The sequence below is a fragment of the Ammodytes marinus genome (genome assembly GCF_949987685.1).
Source record: "Ammodytes marinus genome assembly, chromosome: 13".
Classification (NCBI taxonomy): domain Eukaryota; kingdom Metazoa; phylum Chordata; class Actinopteri; order Uranoscopiformes; family Ammodytidae; genus Ammodytes; species Ammodytes marinus.
The window spans coordinates 24,136,729-24,157,247 of NC_137217.1; the positions used below are offsets into that span (position 1 = coordinate 24,136,729).

Here is a 20,519-nt window from a genome sequence, read left to right on the forward strand (position 1 = left end):
ATTATTAAATGAACTCACTATCTCTTCCTCCAGTTTGAAGTCATGGAGGACCAGCGAGGGGCCTCACCGGGTTTTTGTGCCCCACTCCCCCATGGACCTGGAGCTGGGCCACCGGGTCAGGATCATGCTGCCGTCTGGACGCATTAGCACTGGGACCATTCGTTTCCTGGGCCACCTGCAGGGGGAGCCAGACCTCCACCTCGGAGTGGAGCTGCAGACACCCGATCATGGACTGCATGGAGGCAGCCACAGGGGACACAGCTACTTTGAATGGTAACTGATCTCATGGGTATAACTGCGTGAACACAAGGAACTTGAGGCTTCCTATACTGTGTTTTCTTGGCTGACATTCAGTGCTGAACTGGGATTTATTGTGTCCACCACTGGGTCACTTACTAGAACAATAATACTTCATACAATCCCCTTTTAATGTGTTTTGAAGCTTATTTACAATAAGATGACATTCTTCTGATTAGAAAGTATGTCGTGGATTCCCAAACACTATATTTTAGATGTGAGAAAAGTGTCAGGTCCCAAACACAGTTTACAGTAACACATGCCATGGTATTCAAATGTCTTTGCGAGTGAAGGCATCGCAATTTGGATCTGAGGAATTTTAACAGCCTGAGCCAAATAACACTACCAGGCATATTTGAGTAAATTCTATGCACTTAGTGGCTGAGCTCAATATGCAAATATCAGACGGAGGTAATTTTTTTTTTTTTTTTTTTTTTTTAACCTTTATTTATACAGGTAAATCCCATTGAGACCGGAGACTCTTTTGCAAGGGAGACCTGTTTTCCTTTCCCACGTTACCATTCACACACACATTCATACACCGATAGCAGGCTAACTATCGACATTCACACGAGGCAAGGTGGGTGAAGTGTCTTGCCCAAGGACACAACAACTATGACACAGGTGGCAGGGCGGGGATCGAACCTCCAACCCTTTGATCGTCAGCCGACCCGCTCTACCAACTGAGCCACAGTCGCACAGTCGTAAACTTGACAGGCTCACATTACAGCATTTAAGAAGTCAGGTGTGAACTTGAGATGGCATGAACTCCTTTGGCTGAAGCAGAGACAATTCTGAAATACTGTTGTTGAAAACCGAGCTTAAATGCAGTCTTTTCCTCATAAAACCAAGATGTACAATACGTTAATTTCTACTGTATCCTACACATGGATAAACCAAGTGAACCTGTTTTAAACTACATCTATATGCTTTGTCTTTTATTTTGCCCATGCAAATCATTATATAACGTTATTTTTTGTTTCCGTCCTTTACAGCAAGCCTGGCTTTGGTGCTTTTGTACCATTCCACAAACTACTGATGGCCTGGGAATGACAGCGATGCAGACATATGTAGAGTTTCCCATGTTGATGCATGAAGAGGTGTCAACCCCAATGCAAAACAGTTGTTAAAGCCATGGATGTGCTACCTTGCATCAAAGCACTGCATTTACATAAATAAAGAGTGTGTGTTGGCTGTCACGCCTGTTATTCTCAATAAAAATACAATTTTGCCAAAATAGTTCCAGTGTAGGCATGGGCAGACAGTAATGCTAGAGTTGCAGAAGGTAACTGTTGTTATTCCGTTAGGTAAGTCTGTGCTCACATGTAGCAAAAGAATACAAGAATGAGAAGCATTGGGTTCAAAAACCTGTTGAGCTAAATGCTCACATCAGCATGATGACATGCTTACAACGATAATGCTAGTACGTTAATGATTAATAAGCTTACCATATTCACAGTGATAGCTCAGCAGGAGGATTTCCAAAATTCACTAAATAAGTAATTAGTAATACGTTATTAAGATTTATCAGCTGGGGAAATGTGAATGTCTGTAAATATTGTCATGGCATTCCATTAAATAGTTGTGGAGATATTTCAGAATGACCAGGTGAATGTTTACACCAACCTCAAAGCGACATATACACAAGTCAGTTCAAGCATATTTCTTCAGATTATTAAAGCTGTTTTATTCAATCTGAGTCTGTCAAAAGCACAGGCTGACCTTTCCCCCTCAGAGAAAAACAACATGTTTGTTCAAGCTTGCAACATGCAGGGTAGGAAATTTGCATAGACAGGACAGTGCATAGGGTCGTGTCACTACTTGTAAAATGTAGTTCTAGAAGGAATTTAAAGAAAGACTGGTTAGAAAACTAACCTTACAAGTTAGCCCAAATTATTCCACACATAATGTCTGTTCAGGACATTTTTATTTTTGGTAAAAGGGTTTTTCCTTTACATGCTTAAAATGAATTAAGCGTACATCATTCATTTACAACGTGATCTTATAAAATAACTTAAAATAGGCATTTGAAAATGTTTAAATCGTATCGTAACCCGAATACATGTGTGGTGTCAAGGCAACACTTCTTCTTAGAATTTCTCATGGAACTGATGCCATTTAACACAATTGTGTTCTCCCTTGATAGGATTGACTGTAAAGTCTACACTTTGAAAAAAATTCATACTGCAGAAAAACCTCACAGAGATAATATTGAGCGGCAAGCTGTTTTGGAGAACTACAGTGAAAAAGACAGGAAAGGTAATACTTTTTACAGCCATTTGTCAATGCATGAGAACTTATTTTTAGACAAAGATTAATATATCACGTTTGACACAATATGCATCAACAGGCTCCACTCTAGAAAAACTTTGTCAATGCTACTTTGGTCTAGAGGCACTTGTCATCCAAAACACGGATGCAAAGGTCACATTTGACTACAGTGTCATACAGATGCATACAACTCAGAAAAGTATCGAAACTGTTCATAAATAGGAAGGCAAATTGCACTTTCATAACAGCACATTATACAGAAATAATGAAACATCTTTGCAATAAGCTTTCAAATCACTATCAACAACAGACACTATAAAAGCTTCTCAAGAGATTCTCTGTTTGCTATGAGTGTCAACACAAGGGATGTTCCGAATCCTATTTTTGCCTGTGTGGGGACCAGCATGGACGAACATTAAAGGACCGGTGAAAACTCAGCTCTTCACCACGTTTTCACAGACAAAGAAAAAACCAAAGCAAATAACGGAAACAAACCAAACAAGAGTGTAAATTAATTATTTTCTGATGTCAAAATGTTTGTTGACCGGAGGGCAAACGACTAAATCAATAATGTTGCACCTCTACTAGTCGTTTGTTATGGATGATTGATGTGGTGACCTTTTAAAATGACACCATCAAATACTGAATTTTGGGCATCGATTGCCATGGCAACGAAAGAAGCTTTAAAGCATTCGGGTGAGCCTTACTCAACACTAGTTTAATGCTAGCTGAAGGGAGGAAGTCCATTGGAGCAATCATCAGAAAAAACCTCTCTGAGCCTTCAGGTTGAAGATCTCTGCAGCCAGTTTCTCCGCATCCATCACATGTGGAAACCTGTTCATGACTGTGTCCACCTCATGCGGGTTGAAGATGGCTTGCAATTTCTTGCGCAGTTCTGACCTTTGTGGGTCAAATGCGGCAGAAGATGACGGTGGTTGGCCCCAGGAATGGTACGGTTGGCCTTTGTAAGAGCTGCATGAGTTGTGGGAGTGCGAGGTAGGGGTCGGAGAGGGGAGACTATACGATGTCCTGGCTTGGGGCAGCCCTTGAAAGGGATCTGACCAGTAATTTTGCTGATGTTGTGGGGCTCCACTGTAATGGAAATGGCTTGGGAGGCTTTGTTGCTGTGGCCCAGCTGGTGGGAACATGTTAGGAGGGTAGGTGTCGTAGTTGGGTCGACCCTTGTGGTCCAGGTTTCTATGCGGAGACGTTGAGGGCACAACATGGGAACAGCACCAGCAAGTCTGGCTGGGGTTATTTATCTCTAAATGCACTGAGGCATGTCTGGCTCCAGCACGAGCACTTTGCTGCTGAGGCCGGAGCCTCGGGGAGTTGCTGTGGCAATGTAAAAAGTCAGAGTACTGGCCCTCATAAGAGCCAAGGCCAGAATCCTGGTACTCCAGAGAGGTGTTGGCACAGTAATGATTGGACATCGGGTGCAGCCCAGGCCAATCTTTCTGACAGTGGCTTCCTGTTACAGGACAGGGTAAATTATTTGGGCTTTGTCTAGGATCCTCCCAGTACAGCAGTGTATTTTCACTAACCTGACCGGGAGTTGAAGAACATTGCTGCTCTCTTATGTACTGGGAATCTTGAGGATGGCAACAGTTATTCGGAGTAGGCCCAGGATCAGCTTGAAGATGTTTGGGCGATACTCTTGCATTTCTCTCTTCTTTTACAGAAGAAATCTGGGCTTTCTCCCGCAATTCATCAGCCAAGGACAGGTAGGACTGGTTGGACCGCTCTGGGTGGTAGAACTTACATTTGATACCATAAGTGCACTTTTTGTCTGAGGAAGAACAAAAATTAACACACAAACAAAAGCTATACGATGATCTCATTTGTGACCCACATTACTTCCTTGTCCAAAATATTTAAAAGAATCAAGGGTTATAAATATACGAATCATATCTTACCATATGGACAGAGCTGTCTCTTTTGCTCCGTAGGTAGAGGCTTTTTCCTAAGAAAGTTGTCAAGACTCGGGCCGTGGCGACCAAGAGGGTCATCTGGGGGCATGAACCTGGACAGAAGACAAAACAAAGAAATGACTGATTTCTATTTGTACTTACTGGGCTAGAAACTGCATACAAATGACGTTACCCCACCCTTAAGATGCATTAAATGCCCCCATGGAACCACATTTCATAGTATTCATGGAAGCAAAATGTGAACCCTCAAAGGCCCAGGTAGAAACAGGCCGACTGCTTACTTGTCATTGACAAAGGAGTACATGAGAAGCCTCTCCTCAATACATTTCTTCCACTCAGGACTTTCGCCCTGGAGGTCCCGGTAGGTATCATTGGATACGATCACTCCGCCTGACTCGTACGCCAGCTTGACGATGAAGCGGTCATCGTAGCAAACCACCCGCTTACCCCCAACACGGCGCGATGGAGTTAACACCACTATCTTCCGTTTTTCAAGCTCCATCAGGATGTGTTGATCTTAAAAAGGCAAAGAAACAGGAGTATGATGGCTGTGGAGAGATGGTGTAGAGCAGCTACTTGTATTACCCTGTAACATTGCATTCAACTGTGGTATGCCATTTGTTTTTTTAATTGAAAGTTGTATATAAAGTAATCAATCACAGCAAAGGGAAGGCATCAAACATCACCTGTTTAAACATCATAACTATCTCTATGTAATGGAGATAGCCATTCTACTCTAGTGAATGAAAAAATAATATGCACAGCAAACTGTGGGTAAGAAGGGGAAATGAAACGAACCATGAAATCTGTAGTTAAATGAACAACCAGGTTACATGAAAGCTAGATGTGTGAATGATGAGTGAGCTGCCGACAATACAATAAAACCACTTTACGGCACATCTATAACAAAGTGCCTCCATTGTTGGTTCTGTTTTCACTTAACCCATTTCTGTATATGATCTGTCGCTGTTGATGATTGTCAGCAGTTAACCGTAAACTCTGAAAACAAACTAGGTGTGGAAGAAAAAACACAGCTGGACTTCCTGATGGGACTTTCCCACAGATGACTGCAATCTGATTTTGACTTCCCTGTTTGTAGATTAAGAATGGAACCACTGAATTGCTCCACCCAGAATGAACATGTTGCTAAATCAAGAGAGCCACAGGGCGGCGATGGATCAGTTTTGAATGGGTGATCCACCCTTTATTAAATATTTGTTGGTGGAGTTGACAGAAGTTAGTCAGGCATTACTAATTATTAGAGAAAAAAAGTATGCCTTAAGACTGAATACCAGGTAGAGTCTCCACTTAAAGGGATGGTTTAGTCTAGAGACACATGATATCAATCTAGATTCTTTCAGATAAATCCCAAAACCAGGTGATGACAGGTATGTCAGCTATTCATTGTGTTCTACTGCCAAATATGTACTGATTATACTGTACCCACATGAAACTGTAACAGCAAATCTCTATCAGTGTAAACCCACATTTGATGTAATCTTAGCTTTGTACCGGAACAAAACCTGATAGCCAGTTGGGTAAACCAATGTTTCACAATGTGAACTGTTACCCCATGACTTTGGCCAGAGGCCAGTACCTCTTCCTCTTAAAGCATTTCACTCATGGCTGCTGAAGGATTGAACCCTTTCAAATAGTGGTGGTCACTACAGTGAATAGCTGTTTTCTTGTACTATTGCGTTATATTATTATTATAAATTCCTACATATTACTTCAGTTGAAAACTCAAACCCTGCCCACCGGAGTGGACACGTGTAAACTTCTTTTCATGCCTAAAGAGGAAATAGATCCTGTCATAATGCATACAAGCAAGGGTTAATCCCAAACACCGGAAAATGCCTATCGTACGCTTCAGTGTTAGAAGTAGATTTAGGAGATAGTTTCATATTTGTAACGAGGAGCTCTATAGAGGAAACATCTCAGTCCCATCAACACCTCTAAAGCTCATAAATGAACACGTTATATCTTCTTCATTCAATCTAGCAAAAAATCCAAGAGAAAAAATGTGCTGGACTATTACATAAAATAAATATATCAATTTATCCATTAAGATATGAAAATAAAATTAGTAGATTTAAATTTGTACTATTTCATTTTCAGTGAAAATCCTGTTGGACAGATTAGACTGCTTCTTCATCAGTGAGAGTACAATATGTGCATTTATAAGCAAACACATCATAAATACCATGTAAACCACGCGTCATGGCATCCAGCCAGCCAAGTATTTCACACAGGTTTGTTAAACTGGGAGAGACATCTTTTCTTTTTTTTACTGTGTCTGAAAGGTGCTCAGTACATGTATACAAACTAATCTTTATCAAATCATTTATAAACTAATCAGACTATACTGAATCCCCATTATCACTGAGCAAATAAGGAGCTTTAAGCAGTTAATCTCCCTTTACACACTTAAAGCTTCTTTAAAGTCACTCACATCAATAAAGTCACATAAATAATAATCTGACAGCAATCTTAAAACATATAGGCTGTTTAGCCATTATCCTTATGTGTAGTGAATGTCAATATACGCTAGTTTTCTCCAATCTCCTGTATGCAAATAGAGGGAAGTCCAGTACTGTTAAATTAAGTAATCAGTGGTAGCTTTGGTGACCTGCTGGCCACTTTATGATTGCAAGGGTCAAGACTGAACAAAAAGGAGCCTATGTCATTTATGTATGCAAGTCAAGACCCCTTGGGGGTGTTGTTCTACTTATTTGCCATTTGGCTAATCAAAAACGTAATACTTGTGTCACTAACTCCAGTCTGCTTGGTGAGAACCATCTGGGTGCTTGGGTGAATGGTCTTGGGTCCTCACCTGTTATGGGAGCATCCGGCCTGGGCTGCTCTTTACGCCAAGAGGGAACAAACACAGTAACAGTACTGTGCCCTCTATCCAGGAAAAAGTTCACTGCCAGTTGGATTCCTCTGCATGAGAACACTTCCTTGTTGCCATGACTAAATAAAAGAAATGGATGAGATCACATGAGAACAAGTGATTTGACTACAAATAATATGAAAGGGTGTGGTAACAAAGTCCGTTGATCTGTGTAAACACCACGTGCCTTTAAATGTTCTATTTTAAAGGGTACCTTGCCTCTGGCTATAACTGTGAATGTCTAATGATGACATGTGAAATATGTTTGAGGCTTGTGCTAAGAATTTGCATATTGTAGCAGCAGCTTTTACCAAAACATGCACAGGCATGGTGACCGCCCTTTTTAAATAGTCAAGTGACATTACAACGAGGGAAATTTATATCAGGGTCAGAGTTGTATGACAATATGTCAATGAGTAATGGCAGCTGGAAACATGTTTTTACTGCCAACACCTGCTTTGGTTGTTGTCGCTTTTTGTGCTGAGTACTGTAACGCCTCTGTTGTTTAAAGGTGCACTATACTAGGAGCGCTCATGAGATAGTGGTGATAGAGGTTATTCAATTATGAGAATAAACCTTCGAAAATGTTCACTTATCTGACAAACCTTTAAATTAGAAAAAAAAACATAGCAGCTTTGACAACTATGAACTTTGATTTAAAACTGGCTACAATCCCATAAAAAAAAGAGAAAAATACAATTTTGAGATTACCTCATGGCAACGTTGCTGCCGTCGATAACAACAGGCCTCAGTTCTGTTGCTGTATTCTTCCAGTCCCCGGCTTGTGGTGGGATTCTGCAGGGACCCACATCCCAACTCGAAGGCACCAGAGGGTCCTTGTGGCCTGTGCCCATCACCTCACTGTCCAGAGTGGGTGTGCTAGTCCTGCTCCGGACCAGCTCTCCCAGCACTGAGTTGGTGTCGGTGCTCAGGCCCAGTTTGTTCAGAGCAGCCTTGGCCTCGGAGGAGGAGTAACCCAGTTTCCTGAAGAAGTCCACTTTGAGCTGGAGCTCCTCGCTGTGTGGTGGGAGCTGGTCCAAAGCTGATGGGCTCGGGCTGTGAAGTGCCTGATCCATCCTGGAGCATCTGGGACTCTTTTCAACAGCATAGAAGATGTTTAGGACAAGGCTTCAGGATGATATTCCTCCAGTCACTGAAGGGAAACAAATTATACATTTGGACCGCAGGATTATTCAACATCATTCAGTTAAACGTTGGACTCCCTTGAAGTATCTACTATTAAACATTTCTTGGACACTTCTTTGAAAATGTTCAGAGCTCCTGCGCCAGTCTATGGGGCCGCGACACAAGTTTGTTAACACTGCCATACTGAAAAATACAGATACGAGTTTTGTGGAGCTGATAGGCTTTATCAACTTTGTGTCAACTCATTTGGCAATGGCTTGAATGTAACCAGCATTCATATGTATGGAGAAGTTACGCACTATAGCTTTAAATTAGTTTGACTTGAATATTTGTGGGGTGTGAGGACAAGACATTTGATGACTGTGACCTTGGGCCCAAGGATATTGGGACAAACATTTTCGGATGTTTTATAGAACAAACTATAACCTAAAAGTACTTCAAAATATATTAAGCCATACTTTATATTTATTTTTAATATGAACTGTCAGTTGTCATGTTCAACATCAATATATTTTTTTTATAGTCTATTAAGTGTCCCTGATAAAGCTGAAAAGTTTCAATTGCCTTTTCAAATGTAGGCTTGAAAACTTAAACTTTTAGTAAAATGATCCGCCAACCACAGAATCAGGCAATAGGCCTGTGTGCTCGTCTTCTCTCAGCCTGTACTAAGTAAAGAAAGCTGAATATAACAGTTAGACACGCTGCGCTGCTCTACGTACGTTACGTAGCCTATTCTACCCCGCATTAACACATGACGATACACAACCCTCGACTTATAGAAGACACAAAAAAGCGTAGGCTACATGTACAAGTCATAGGTGACAAGCACCACTTTCCATTCCACTGCTACCCGACTGGCAGGTTGGATGAACGCCCATTTCTCGTCAATAAATTCTCAACGCAGGGTGTCAACTTACCTTCACAGTTTGCCTCTTTCTCCTCGAGTTCCATTTGCGGCAGAAGTCACGTACCCACAAGTTAACTAGTGCGAATGTTTCTAAGTACAGTAACTTTGACACGGTTCCTACTTCATAGCACCTCCCTCTTGAACAATGTTCTCTTCCCTTTTTCCTGACGGAGGCGTGCAGAACTTTGAAGAATTTGCATATATCACCGATAAGATAAGGTGTTTCCATTTCCTTGCCCCTTGGCTGTCAGAAAGTCAGTCAATAATACCTGTTTTTCTTTTTTATTTCTTCCAGGTGTTATATTCGCTTAGTCTCGTTGGTTGCTGTCGCCCACTGAGCCAGTTTACAGTATAGCCTACAGCTTGGCAAAAAAAAGCAATCGAATTTAACTCACTTTTAATTTACTGTCTGTAAGGTTAAAGATGCAGCAAAGTCGAATCAAGTTAAACTAAAAATAGTGCTAGCCTACAAACTATATGACCAGTGGGAACATGTCCATTTATAATTTAAACGAAACAAAAATCGTAGGCTAAAGAAAGTTTAAGTAGGCCTATGGCTACATAGATCATTTGTATTGTCGACCTGCTGTAGTAGCTGTCATTTGTGTATTTTGATCAAACAAATTAAATAAATTGATGATACAATGGGAAGATTTATATGGAACCATAAATTAGTTTGGGGCAACATATGAAATTGAGGATGGTTTTAAAGTAAAGCAGAAAGCTTGAGACTGGAACGTGACACTATCCTGTAATGGAACAATTTGACTATAATAGGTTTTTACATTCTGCAAAAAGAAAACAAAAGAAAAAAACACCATGGACAAGACGCCATCTAGTGGCTTATGGGCTTAATAACAACTATATCCCCACACGTGAGTATTTCCCTGTTTAGTCTGATGTTAAATTATCTAAATTCATGCACTCAAATGTTTATGTAAAATTTTGAGGTACTTGTACTTGAGCATTATTTTGTGATTATTATACTTAGTTGTGGTGAAGGTCACTTACAATAACTGCATTTGGCCAACATATGTAGCTAACATTTAATATTTCTCTTATCAATTTATTTAGATTAAAAAAACAAAAACTATACACACTCATTCACTATTCTGCATCTACAGAGCATACACTATTGGAACGGCCCATCACACTACACAAATACAATATATTTGTAAATGCCTTTATGTGACTTGTTCTTCTTTAGAGCAGCACTCTATTTCCCAATTCAAAAGTTAATTTGGATTGCTGCAATTCTTTTTTCTTCTCTTTTTTTTTTTACAAATGAGATGTAGAACTTCTGAAACACGAAATAGTGTTTTTTTTTAGTTTTTTGCAAAGTAAAAGTTTATTATTTTTTTCTTCATATTTTGATGCCAAAAGAAAAATGGTTGACTCTGCAATTTTAACTATGGCTTTTACATGGTGTTTGGGACCACAGACAATTAGCAAATAAAGCCATAACAACCCCCTCCCCTCCCATTCTACTGTTTACGTCTTACAGTTCATGCCGTGTTGTGCTAACATTTGACCACTAGATGTCTCCCTTGCTCCATGTCCTCCTTCTCTCACCAGGCAGCTAATGGAAGATACTGGTCTGCAGATTGTTGTGGCTTCAGTAGGCTGGTGGTTAAGTTGTGAAATTCCGTGGTGTGTGTGTGTGTGTGTGTGTGTGCGCACATTGGTAAACAACCCTTTGTGTACAGGGTTAATGGCACGGTCGAGTTGGGATCACAATGCGTGCAGCTGGTTAATGGCATATACGGAGTTGAGTTCCGGAGTGTGGAGAAAGTAATCAGAGTCAGTTGCCAGGCGGTTGCCTCCTCTGAGGGCCCACACCACTGGTCCCAGGTGTCTGCAAGGCCTGATATTACTGCAGGGCAATGAGCTGCAGCCAGAAACGATGAGTTGGGGCCGTGAACACACACACACACACACACACACACACACACACACACACACACACACACACACACACACACACACACACACACACACACACACACACACAGACAAACAGACACACAGGCAGACACACAGACAGACAGACAGACAGACAGATACAGTACAGAAAGATACAGAAAGTACACTCTAAAATTCTAATTTTTTGTACATTTGACTTTTCAATGACTTTATACGTTGGGGCAGTTTCCAAGTGCATTATGAAAAAAAAAGTTGTATCACCATTGCCATGAATGACAGTTATATAGTATTCTATTGAGTTAAATCTGTAAATGCTCCGTTTAGCCTACAGTGGCTTTTGGTTGAGTGCACTGTTTTGTCATTTATGGCTAGATTATATTGGAAGGCTTTATTGGCATCCTGGAATCTATTGTTCCGTAATGCAAATCGGGGACCTTGCTGGGAATCCAGGTGCCCAAGATTGGCTGAGATTAGTGCAGATTGGCTATTGTGAACATCAAACGCTTACTTCCTTAACATCTTGGGGGGAGGCATTACCCTGCTCAAAGGCATATCTTCTTCCTGCAGGCAGGTGTAGTTTGGCAATGCTTGTTAAACCTGAGACAGCCAGGCTCATTGTGCTGCTAAGAGCTTTTGGATGTGGTAAACCAGCTTTGTAGTGCCTCAGTGCCAGCCTCCCTTTGGTGTTCCCTTCGTTGACTGCCCGGGTCAGCCGTCTGTCAGAAAAATTAATTTTTGAATGATTTCTTTAAACAGAACTAAAGGAAAGAAAAGGCAGCCTTTAACTGGAGTAATCCATCTTGCACCAATGGTGTCAGAGTGATTCACGATTTCCAATTTAGCCATGGTTTGAATCTAAAGTAAATCAGGCAGGACGGCTCCACCCTTTGTGCAGCCGGACGACAAACCCTCAGTGACAAGAGCTTTCAAATGAACATATCCCCCACATTCATCTTGTTCATTTATTACTTCAGACACCCCACTGCTTGTCCTACATAGATCAGCAAGCAAAGACCTCCTGACATTGTGTGTGTGTGAGTGAAGAGGAGGTATAGGCATTCAAACCGGCTAGGTGGCAATAGCGTTGATGGAACAAAAGAGCAGTCGAATGGAAAGATTTTGAGTCCGTTTAATTAAATTTACTTTGATTAGTGACCACTGAATTCCCCAAGCAGGATGTGAGCACAGAATTGCAATGTAGTGACTACTCCAGCCGGCTGTTCATTGGCAACTACCAACCAAGGTCTACTCTGGAAAGATGTATGTTAATAGAAAATGTGCACTGACTTGTTTTGGGTTTTTTGTTAGCTAACCCTCTAACTGATCAGTAATTAATTAATGATGAATTTCTTCCCTCCATGAAATTGCATTTATTCTACTTCATACACAGCTGCCTTTGTCATATTGCCAAATGAAAGGTAATATTATAAGTATGTCCAGAGCAGCTATAATTACTATTTTAAATTTTTAAAAAGGAGAAAAAATCTAAAAAGCTAATCATTGACATTGGTTTTAATGTCTGCAAGTTGCTGTTTGGGTTCCCTCCAAAGGCTCTCATCATCATCATAGACTTTTGATGCATAAGGAAGCGTTTTAATAAAAAAAACATTACAGAAAACCTAAAACCTTTCAGCATCAAGAAGCAGAAAGTCAATGTTAGCAGCTAGTGAACACAGTGGAGCTTTTATCAGCTAAACCTTTGTGGAGACCAAAACAGAGCTCAGAATTTGTTTTATATTGGACTTTATCAGGCCTGTGGAAGCAAACCTCAGAGTGAATGCTAATGTTGTCTTAATAAGCAACTGTTTACGTGGAGGTGGGTCTCATGTGTTTGAATCCCTCGTTGCTCCTCTGTGCAGAAATAACAGCATTGGAACAACCTTCAAGATTTTTTCGAGTCAATCGAGGAGCAATCAATTCATGGAATTGGCATGCACCCCTTGTCTGCCCTTTATTTATTTCTTATTAAAGGATAGGTTTAAACTAATAAAAACAGCTTGTTTTCTAAAGTACCTGACATGCAGCCTCGCCATACAGACTTGTTTTGTTCTTTGGATGAACGCGCCTTTAACTGTCAAATAAGCATGCAAAACACTTGCTTGAAATGAATGTGGTCCAGCCGACCATATAGATCATTAAAAAATCATTGTGCAGAGGTGCACTGGGTCCCAGTGCAGCTCCAGCCCTCGCAGGTGTAACCTCAGCATGAAACCCCGGACTCATCCAGCAGCACCAACAATGTTCTGATTAATTGTTCCTGTCAGCCCGGGTCATTGAGGGCTAGCTGTTATTCTGCATATTACTCATAGCTTCCCCATCAAAGGGGCACACTCACAGCAATGCGGAGGACATGCAGGTACACAGAGGTGCATGCACTGCAAGTACACATGGTCAAACACACACACACACACACACACACACACACACACACACACACACACACACACACACACACACACACACACACACACACACACACACACACAGACATGGTTAACGGCACACACACAGACACACAAACAAAAGCGTTTCCAATGCACGGTCTTATGTGTGGTATAGCAATTCATGCTCAGGCAGTCAGGCAACGCTCCAAGGTATTCATTACTATTGATGTCAGAATCCACAACAAGAAGTGATGGCTGAACCTCCTGCAGCCTGTACTGTTTAAAGCCGCGCTCCTCTCCCCCAGCTGTTGCTCCCTGTCTTCACTCGGGAGGGGAGACTGTGATGATTAATGCACTCTCTGCTGGGATCTCGGGGAAAGAACCTGGAGTTTCTGCTGAAGTGCTTCGCTCATATTGTGGTGATTCAGTCACACAATATCCACACTGTGTGGAGGAACGCTGAGAAAATAACTGCATCAAAATTGAAAATCATAATGGCCCCGCGGTCTGCCATGTGTGCTATTGTGCTGCTCAAGATAGATTAGGCTGATGCCTGTTTGCTCAGAGTATTGGCTGGAATGAGCTGCTGTTTTTCTTTTCTTGTCAGATGCGAATTTAAGTTTCCAAACTTGTACCAGGCCTTTCCCATCAAGAAGGTGTATGAGGGGCTGAGCATCAAGGAATCACACTGTGTTTTTGGTTTATCATGCTATCATTATTGCAAAAATAAATATTAGTTTTTGCAGTAATTTTAATAAATAAGACTTTTTCTTTCTACACAAACAACTCCACAAAGGTGTGTGTGGCTACTTTTTCTCTTTTCTTGCAGGTACATTACATTACATTACTTTGATGTCTGTTCCCCTTAGGACTCCTGCTCTTTGCTGACGGTGCTCAGTGTTGCACTTTAACCTGTATACTGATAACACACACTCTGATTCCACTTGGTGGTGTTGCTGAACCCTGGAGATATTGCTCATCTTGGTGAGTGCAGCTGTTCAAAGATTTCTTCGCTCCAGTCAATCATTGTCTCATGCCTTCAATGTTTGTGGCTCTGTTGATTATTACAGTAAGTGTTGTTATAATAGATTCTGATAACTTCTAATTTCATCTCCTCTTGTGATATGCAGTCCTGGATTTTGCTTTACGCACCAGAAGAGTAATACATGATATTTAAAGGTACACTCCGTACACACACGCTAAAAAAGGAGATGTTGTATTTTGTTTCAAAAACATTGTTTCCTACATTTCCCAGAATGAAACCAATATCTGAACTCAATCCGTGAGTGTCTTCCAAACTCCTTGCCATTTGTTTAAAGCACAGGCTGTCTGTTTCTGATCTAATGATGACATCATCAGGCTTATTTTCTTTTTAGAAAGCCTGCATACCTCTGCATACCATATACAACTGTTATAGCAGGCTGCACAAGGCTCCTCGTAAGTAAACTGTCCTTCAATCAGTGGATTGAAAAACCTCAGCGGAAGCAACACAATTCAAAACAAGTTGTGATATTTTAGTAATTAAGTATTACTATATAATGATATAACGTGAATCAAATTGTCTTTACTTTCACTAGCAAAACCATTTGTGTGTGCTCCCCTCTAGTGGCCCAAACAGTTGACAACATGTGCATTAGGTCAACACTAGCCCTAATAGCTAAGGACCTAAAATATGGATGTATTTTGAAGTTACGTTCATGCAGAAAGATTAAACTGTTATGCACCAAAGCCGATGTCCGTCTCTGACCAATAGGCTCTCTCTTTAACTACTAGCTACTAACTAACTCTTTCAGTTGTAACACGCTTTAATAAACTTATGAGGTGTTGGAAAGTAAAAAAAACTGCCATCAGTTTCAACAGGGGAATTATTTTTCTTTCTTTCTCTCTCTCTCTTTCTCTCTCCCTCCCTTTTTTGCCAGTCTATACCCACAGGGTCATGGCGGGGTGTTGACAGCTCTTGTGCTACACTCTGTATGTGTGGGCATTAGTTTGCTGTCAGTGGGGTTTTGAGGGCCGACTGTTGCTATTAGCTGTTAGATTTCTGATTCGCACTCAGTGGGAGTTGGCTCACTAGAGCCAGGATGCCAACTGGCTGAGGAAATGTACAGTAGGCCTCGTGCCCCCATTTTGTCCTCTTTGAACCTCTGAATCGAAACTGCATATGCGCTTTCTGTGTGGCATTTGTATCTTTGACCATTCACTAAAAGAAACGGGGGCTGAAACAAATCATTATTTCCCCATTATCAATTCATCTGCTGCATTATTTTCTTGAATAGTTCATTAGTGGTGTATAAAAAGTCAGAAAATAGTTGATTCACTATTTCACACTGCCCAAAGGCAAGCCTGAAAATATCTTGTTTTTAATAACCAACATTCCAATCACCAAATATATAAGTTTGCAGTTTTATAAAAATATTAAATCAGGTTGGAAATTCTTACATTTGAAGAGGAAGAACTCAAAACTCAATCTAAACAGTCGGTGATTTATTTTCTGTCGATCGACTATTCCAAAAACTTGACTAATTATTTTAGCTTCAAAAGAAAAACAATAAGAAAGTAAATAAATGTTGTGTCCTCTCCTTTGGGATAATTGTACCTTGTCAGTTATAAGTTATTATTTTTTGCAATTGCTTCTTTTTTTCCCCCTCAACACATAAAGAATAAAATAAAACCCACAAGACACAATCTTACAAAAAAAATTGACAGACAGGCAACAAAACAAACAGACAGGAAACAAGGGAAATAAACAGAGTACAAAACAAATATATACAGTACATACAACCAAAACCGTGCATCACATTTTCAAATTAAATAGTAAGAATACTACTTTCTATTATGTAGATAATAAAAATAAAACTCTGAGAGACCAAAGACCAATGCTTGGTAAGTATTAGTATTCGTAAATTCAGAAATAGACAATGTCTGTCCTTCTTTCCAGTTAAACCAGCCTTTGTCACTTTAGTTGGCAGATGTTTTGCCCCTGTTATAGGTTACCATATGAATCAATGCTAAGGTGAACTACAAATACATTCATTAATATGATCATTGTTAGTATTTTTTATTTATTTAGTAGATTGTAATGTACTGCACTACCACCTTGATACTGCTTCTTTATAGAATGTACTTGCATGTTCAGATGAATTCTCATTCTAAGTGTGTGAAGGATGGGCTGACATTGAACAGGGAAAGGAGGGGGAAGGAATCAGAGACAAAGTTTAAGTGTTGAATCTGATGGTTACAGAATATGGACAATCTCAAGGTTATACTGTGAAATGAGAAATTATTATCCTTTTGTTATGATTGATTGAGTTCTATGAAAGTGACAAGTGTTCTTATAATGAGTTCTACATACATAACATCTTCCAAGAAAAGGATTTAAAATACTTAGAGAGAATGATGCTTCTCTGTTGTTGCTGGGTGTTTTTCCAACAGTTTGAAGAGCTTTCAACCCAAACAGCAGGCTTTGTTCTTCTCTCCTCGGTGATGTGTAAAAAATGTAATTCTTCCTTATCATGACCCAAACATCCATCCGTTCATCCATCACCTGCCAGTTTTTTCTTTTTCATTTTTTCTTTTGCCTGGCTTCAGTTTGCTCGTCAGGCTCCTGCCATGAATACCTGAAATGGAATTTTTTAAGTGGTTAAACATAGTAATTCATTGTTTTCTTTTTCTCTAATGAAAATTATCACCATACAATACTATTATGGTGTTTATGGCTCCAGGGGGCCTAATAGGGTGATCATTTCGTGTCATTTTATTGCCAGGGACTTTAATAGAATTTCTGGATAATTGCAAAAATGCAAATGGGAAAATCAGAGCTTTTGAAATGTAAAAATGCCGGAAACAAAGACTGTGAAGGCGGATGAATCACCAATAGTGATAATATTGCTTATATCAATGAGGATACAAAGAGAATGGCACATTAATGTGTTTCTGCGCAAGAAGCATTTATGAGCCAGAAGACAGAGAACGAGAGAGTGAGAGAGTAAATCACACGAGCATTAGAGTATCAGTTCGAAAACAAATAAGAGATTAATAGATATGATGCTCAGAAAAGCAGAGTCAACCATAAACAACCACGCAGGCGGTCCAGATCTTTCGACATAAGCTGTCTCAGTCTCCTGTATATCGGTACTGTGAGGGGGAAATAGGGAACGTTTCAATTACAGCATACATGAAAAGGGCATCTCTGCAGCAGGATTGATATGTCATTCTAACATTGTCCAATTAAAAAAGGAGAATGCTTCCATTATTCTTTTATTAGAATACCAGTGCCTGAAACTGCATCCAAAGACGTGCACATTCCTGGTTAAAGGTGAGGGTCCTTCAGGCGTGAAATGAGTACAGCACATATAATTCACATTTCCCCATGGTCAAAATCATTTTGTTTTTGCAATTATATTGGTTGTGCATAATGTGCGTGTGGGTTCATGTTTTAATGCCAGTGAAACATGCAAAATACTGTGGTATTTTTATGATTGGATTTGTTTCCATGACTATTTATGACTGGGAATGGCATTCAGCTTTACACATTAAGGCTAAGGAGAGTGAGCATTATAATGTTAATTGTTGGGTGAATTAGTCTCCTATCCCCTGTTCACAGTTCTACTTATTGAGTGAAATCAATTTAGGTATTTTCATAGAGCTAATGTGATGAGTCAATTCAGTCATCGACAGAAAATTAATTAACAAATATTTTGTTAATAAGCTATGCCAAAAAGGATTTTATCATCCTCAATAACCCAGATTCCGCTGTTTATCATTTTAAACTGAATATCTTTGGGTTTTAGACAGGTGGTTGGACAAACCAAGAGGTCACCTTGGACACTTGGAAACAGTTTTCACTTTCTGTGGATTTTTGAAGACTCAACAATTAATCTATCAACCAAGGAGATAATCAACAGATTAATCCATACATTGCAGATTTAATATTTAAAAAAATGAAAAATTATTTACATTTTTCAATTTCAAAATATAAGATGTAAAACTTTAAGCTAGTACATAACGAAGATAGTACTGTGTAAACAAGTTGTAGTTGTATGACATATGTATGTGTAAATGCTGTTGCTGCATCTCTTCAAACCTGGTTGAGTCTGATATTGTGCTTTTCAATTATACTGTGTGTCCTTGCTGACAAGTAGTTGAACGACTTTTTCTTCTCACAAGGAGAGTGAAAAGGGCCATTTGTTAAGGCTTTAAGAAAATAAACTTAGTTTGAGTCTCTGCTGTGTAACTGGCATGCCATAAAAGGAGCCCTTATGCAAAGAGAAAAGGCCTGCGGGGTCTCTACCATGACCCAGTTCAAACTTTGCAGGAGGCAAGAACGCTCTTCATGGCTTCTCTTCTCGAATAGAGAGGAAAAGATGGAATACATTAATGCCAATAGAGGACTATGACCTGACACATAAATCAATTGCAATGAATATGTGCCCGACAAATCTAAAACAGATGGGTATAGTATTATGTTAGTTCCCCTGTGACAGTAGGGGAACTAACTAAGTGGGTAATAGCTCAAGTGCTTAACAATACGCTAGAAAATACAGGCTGATTGAATCCGTGCTCTCCCACTCCACCAGCTACCTCCTCCAGCGACTACATCGGACCTAATTATCCCGTGTAAGCGGCAGCCTGGGGATAAGCCGCATCTGAATACTCAAAACTGTCTGTTTTACCTCACAATTTGAACCTGCGCAACACTGGTTATCAGCATTTCCTCCTGCTTCAAGCTCCCCCGTCCCTTTTCAGAAAAGCATAATTGTCTTGATATGCGTACAGCATGAAATGTTGATTCCACCTTAATTATCTTCCCCAGGGGTCATCGCAGTGACTTCTGCAAAGTAAATAAAGCAGCGCTGCAACTGTACAGGCGAGCCTCGCAGCGTTAGTTACCCATCGCGCTATTTCCAGTATGGCTGAAAATGGATGCCTCGCTTGCAATAATTATACAAGCCACCTTGACACATTTCAACAATTAACTTTTAATCACTTGGATCTCCCTTAATCAAAATCTCATGGTTGACGTTTATGACTTGGTCTTCTCTGTGGCTGGGGCGAAGGGTCAGTCTCATCAAATGAAATTTGAAATAAATCACGTGAGGTAATTGGGAGTGTGACAGGGCCCATTCTCGTCTGGTGACCAAATACGTGGCCTGAGCACAGCGTGATTGACTGCTGGGGAGTCAGGTAGAACATACAAACTGAAAGCCATTAGGTAAGGAGGAGTTATTTCACTTCTAAGGATGTCAGCACTTTAATAAGTTATCTTAAAGGGAGAACATCACATAGGTTCCCTTTCGTAACTTCATGTGATATTTGATTAATTTTCTCCCTAATATAAGACCCTGGTACATGATTTCATCAAATACAACCAGATGCTTCCAATACCACAATGTCATGATGCATTCAGTCAAAGATGAAAGTAAAGAGAGAGCATATCATAATGACATTCCCATCTCTCATGTCTAATTTCTTCGTTTCACTTCAGGCTAAATTAAACTTGAAGTCAAACTCAGGACATATTCTTTTTACCCTAGAATGCTATTTCACTTCATTTTCTATAGACAGCCCAGCTCACTGCACTCCATATTTCAAAGGAAGTCTCTGATGACAAAACGTTAGCGTTTTAGCAAATTCAAGACAATTCAATTATCTCTTTATTTACTTTCATAAACAATGGCATATAAATACTATAATATCAAATGTATTATGCATTAAAATTATAGTGCTCAAAAACAGACAAGTCACTGCGATGATTCAATAGAAAATGA

At 40.1% G+C, this 20,519-nt stretch overlaps 1 protein-coding gene across 1 annotated transcript; it reads right to left on the minus strand.

Annotated features, from left to right (window-relative positions):
• Positions 1-2,018: 2,018 nt before the first annotated feature.
• Positions 2,019-9,593, minus strand: zc3h12aa (zinc finger CCCH-type containing 12Aa). Its single transcript, XM_080040225.1, has 6 exons — positions 9,456-9,593; positions 8,104-8,545; positions 7,333-7,472; positions 4,781-5,015; positions 4,485-4,591; positions 2,019-4,357 (listed from the first exon to the last, which is right to left on the minus strand). Exons 2-6 carry the CDS (start codon positions 8,466-8,468, stop codon positions 3,327-3,329), a joined length of 1,878 nt encoding a protein of 625 aa, XP_079896351.1. The 5' UTR covers positions 8,469-8,545; positions 9,456-9,593; the 3' UTR covers positions 2,019-3,326.
• Positions 9,594-20,519: the final 10,926 nt, after the last annotated feature.

Coding starts and splice junctions, on each gene's coding strand:
- zc3h12aa (XM_080040225.1), bottom strand. CDS start 8,468: ATGGATCAGGCACTTCACAGCCCGAGCCCATCAGCTTTGGACCAGCTC. Junction 7,473..8,103: donor GGCAGCAACGTTGCCATGAG/GTAATCTCAAAA, acceptor TCTTTTATTTAG/TCATGGCAACAAGGAAGTGT. Junction 5,016..7,332: donor GCCGGATGCTCCCATAACAG/GTGAGGACCCAA, acceptor TGCCTTTTTAAG/ATCAACACATCCTGATGGAG.